General features: G+C 36.9%; 1 protein-coding gene across 1 annotated transcript in view; it reads right to left on the reverse strand.

Moving 5' to 3' along the window:
- Positions 1 to 484: 484 nt before the first annotated feature.
- LOC103808270 (eyes absent homolog 4) overlaps positions 485 to 2,621 on the reverse strand; it is a gene marked incomplete at its 5' end in the record, with an annotated part of 25,616 nt that continues 23,479 nt past the window's right edge. Inside the window, 2 exons of the mRNA XM_009081041.1 lie at positions 485 to 565; positions 2,348 to 2,448. Coding sequence (XP_009079289.1) covers positions 485 to 565; positions 2,348 to 2,448 — 182 coding nt within the window. The remainder of the gene's footprint in view (positions 566 to 2,347; positions 2,449 to 2,621) is intronic.

The raw sequence follows: 2,621 nt of genomic DNA on the forward strand, positions 1-2,621 counted from the left end.
TACACAAATTACAGGTCTAGACAGGATTGTCATTATACAGTCTGAGTGCATTCCAATTCAGATTTTCTGGGTTAGGTAGGCTAAAGTCTGGTTCAAACCTCAGTGCTGAGAATATATCCCATTTTGAGGAATGTTGTTGAACACCACCTTGTTGGCTGGAAAACGCGTTTTGGTGCTTTGCCAGTTCGAGTCCTTTGTCCACTCCTGTCAGGGCTCACTTGGTGTGTACCAGCAACCTCCACAGTTTTAATTCATTTAAAAACGTTGCATATATAAGACCATAGAGCTTCCTTACGTAGCACTAACGTTTTAACTTCATTCAGCAATCTGAATTCTTCAATTTGGAATTTTTAATTCCAAATATTTCTTCCCTTCTTAAGACAATTCATATGTGTAAAGCCAGAGGCATTGAATCACACATAAAAATTCAGTGTACTTGAAATATATATATATATAAAAAAAGATCGCCAACTTTAGAACACAGTTACAAATACTCTAGTTCCAGTGCTTGATGGAGAGCCAAGAGGTCCGAATGACTGGATATCCTCCAGAAAGGCATGTTGTGCTGTGTTTGTTAGAGGAGGGAAAAGGTCAGGAAAGATGAACACCGTGACACAGGGCGGTACATGACACACAAGGCTAGTTAGGTAACCACCATGTATTTTGTACCACTGGGTTTCTGGACTGATTTTTGCTAGCAAAGTACTGACAAAAATCAGACAAAAATAGATCTGAGCTTAATAGCTCAAGTGAAGTTAAAATACTTAGATAGTCTTTCTTAATAGTTTCTTTGGAAAAAGCCTATTATTTGGTAAGGGCTACTTCCTTCTTGTTGGTGTGCAAACCTATACAGAGGAGCATTAATAGGGAATCCTTTTCTGCTCCACTTAGTTGACTTTGCAAAATATTGAATGATTATTTAAAGGGCCATAAACCTTCCATTAAAAGAGGCTTCTCACTCAACAGTTTGAAACAGAGTTGAATTACATTTTTTTCTACATCTAGGGGGAAAAAGAAATCTCTTTGGATATGAAAATAACATTTCTGGTTTAGGAAAACATAATTTATGCTGCAGAAAGCAACAGTGTGTGTGAGAGATGCAGATATATGCATCATTCTCCTTCAACAATTCATCAGAATAGAAAAAAACCCATTACTTCCACATTGTGTTCAGATCTATTTGTAATGTGCTATATTCATCCATCTCTCTAAATTCTGCATCGATCCATGCAATATAGCCAACGTTAAGAAAAAAGCATGCCAAATCAGAAAGCACACAATCCAACCACCATTGTTTAGCACAAATTATAAAAGACCCATCACCACTACTGTACCTATATTAAGGAACCATTTGGAATAAGCATTTTAGTAATTTTTATTTTGCTTCCATTCCAACTACAGTGCCAAGAGGGTTCTTTATTTTGCTACTCCTGGCACAATGATAATTACATCATTTGTCCTGTACAGACATTGTGAAGCAAAAAAATTCAGTTTCTGCACACTACCAGAGGTTATACTGGAGAGTATGGTACAAGTTTGATCTGTTTCTGAATATTGAAAAGTTTTCTGGTGAAATTGGACTTGAATTATTATAATGAGAAAACAGAATTTTTCTAAGGAAACAGTTATTTTTCAGAAACACAGATTTGGCATACGATCTCTATGTTGTGTTCTTTTTCCTTTTGCAAATATATCTTTCTAGAAGCAAATTATATATTCATCATATTTTCTCCAGTACACTACGGATCTTCATCTATGTTATCTGTCCTTTAGATGTTTTTCCTCATTCTCTAACACTTCCCTTGAAACATTCCCCAATTCAGCATTTAAAGAAAAACATGACCCAACCATCATGTCATAGCCCTGTCTCTCTCTCTGCTGTTTATATTTCATCTGCTTGAAACTAGTCAGACATTTTTGCTGCAACATTTTTTAAATCTATTTTAAAAATAATTTTGCAGGTTTTTGAGTTTTTTGGTTGGTTGGTTGGTTTTGCCCCCCCCCCCCCCCCCCAAAGCAAAGTGAAGCAAATGCCAGAATCCAAATGGTTCGTTTTACTCTAAGTTTTGATCACATCATGCTCTTGTGGCCTTGCATCTGTGGACTGAAATTATTTGTCATTCTGTGCAACACTGACACAGGAATGCAAACAGAAAGGCTTGCATTAGTAGCTATGTATCACACCAACATTTCAGAAGACAGGTTACCTTTTTTGCTGCCTGTTCTTCTTCTACACCATCCCCAATTACAACATATACTACTTTTCTGCCAAACCTTTGCATTATTCGTTCAAAGCAACTTTCTTTCCCTGGAAGATAAATGAGATAAGGGTTCAGAGCGAAGTTACCTGATTAGCTGCATGTTCCTCATCTCGGCCATCTCCAATCACAACATAAGTTATGTTAGTGCCAAATCTGGACACTATACGCTCAAAACAGCTCTCTTTGCCTGAAAAACAATGTACTATTTATTCAAGCTATCAAGTGAGTTATGATGAAGCCTTACAAAGGATTTTTGCAGTGGTAAGATGGTGTTACTATTACTTATAAAAAGTTCCCAGCCTTGGGATTTAGAGCCAAAACTGCTAAGAAGCAATGAATTCCCTTTGTGACACTACGCTC

Source organism: Acanthisitta chloris, unplaced genomic scaffold, assembly GCF_000695815.1.
Source record: "Acanthisitta chloris isolate BGI_N310 unplaced genomic scaffold, ASM69581v1 scaffold4748, whole genome shotgun sequence".
Lineage (NCBI taxonomy): Eukaryota > Metazoa > Chordata > Aves > Passeriformes > Acanthisittidae > Acanthisitta > Acanthisitta chloris.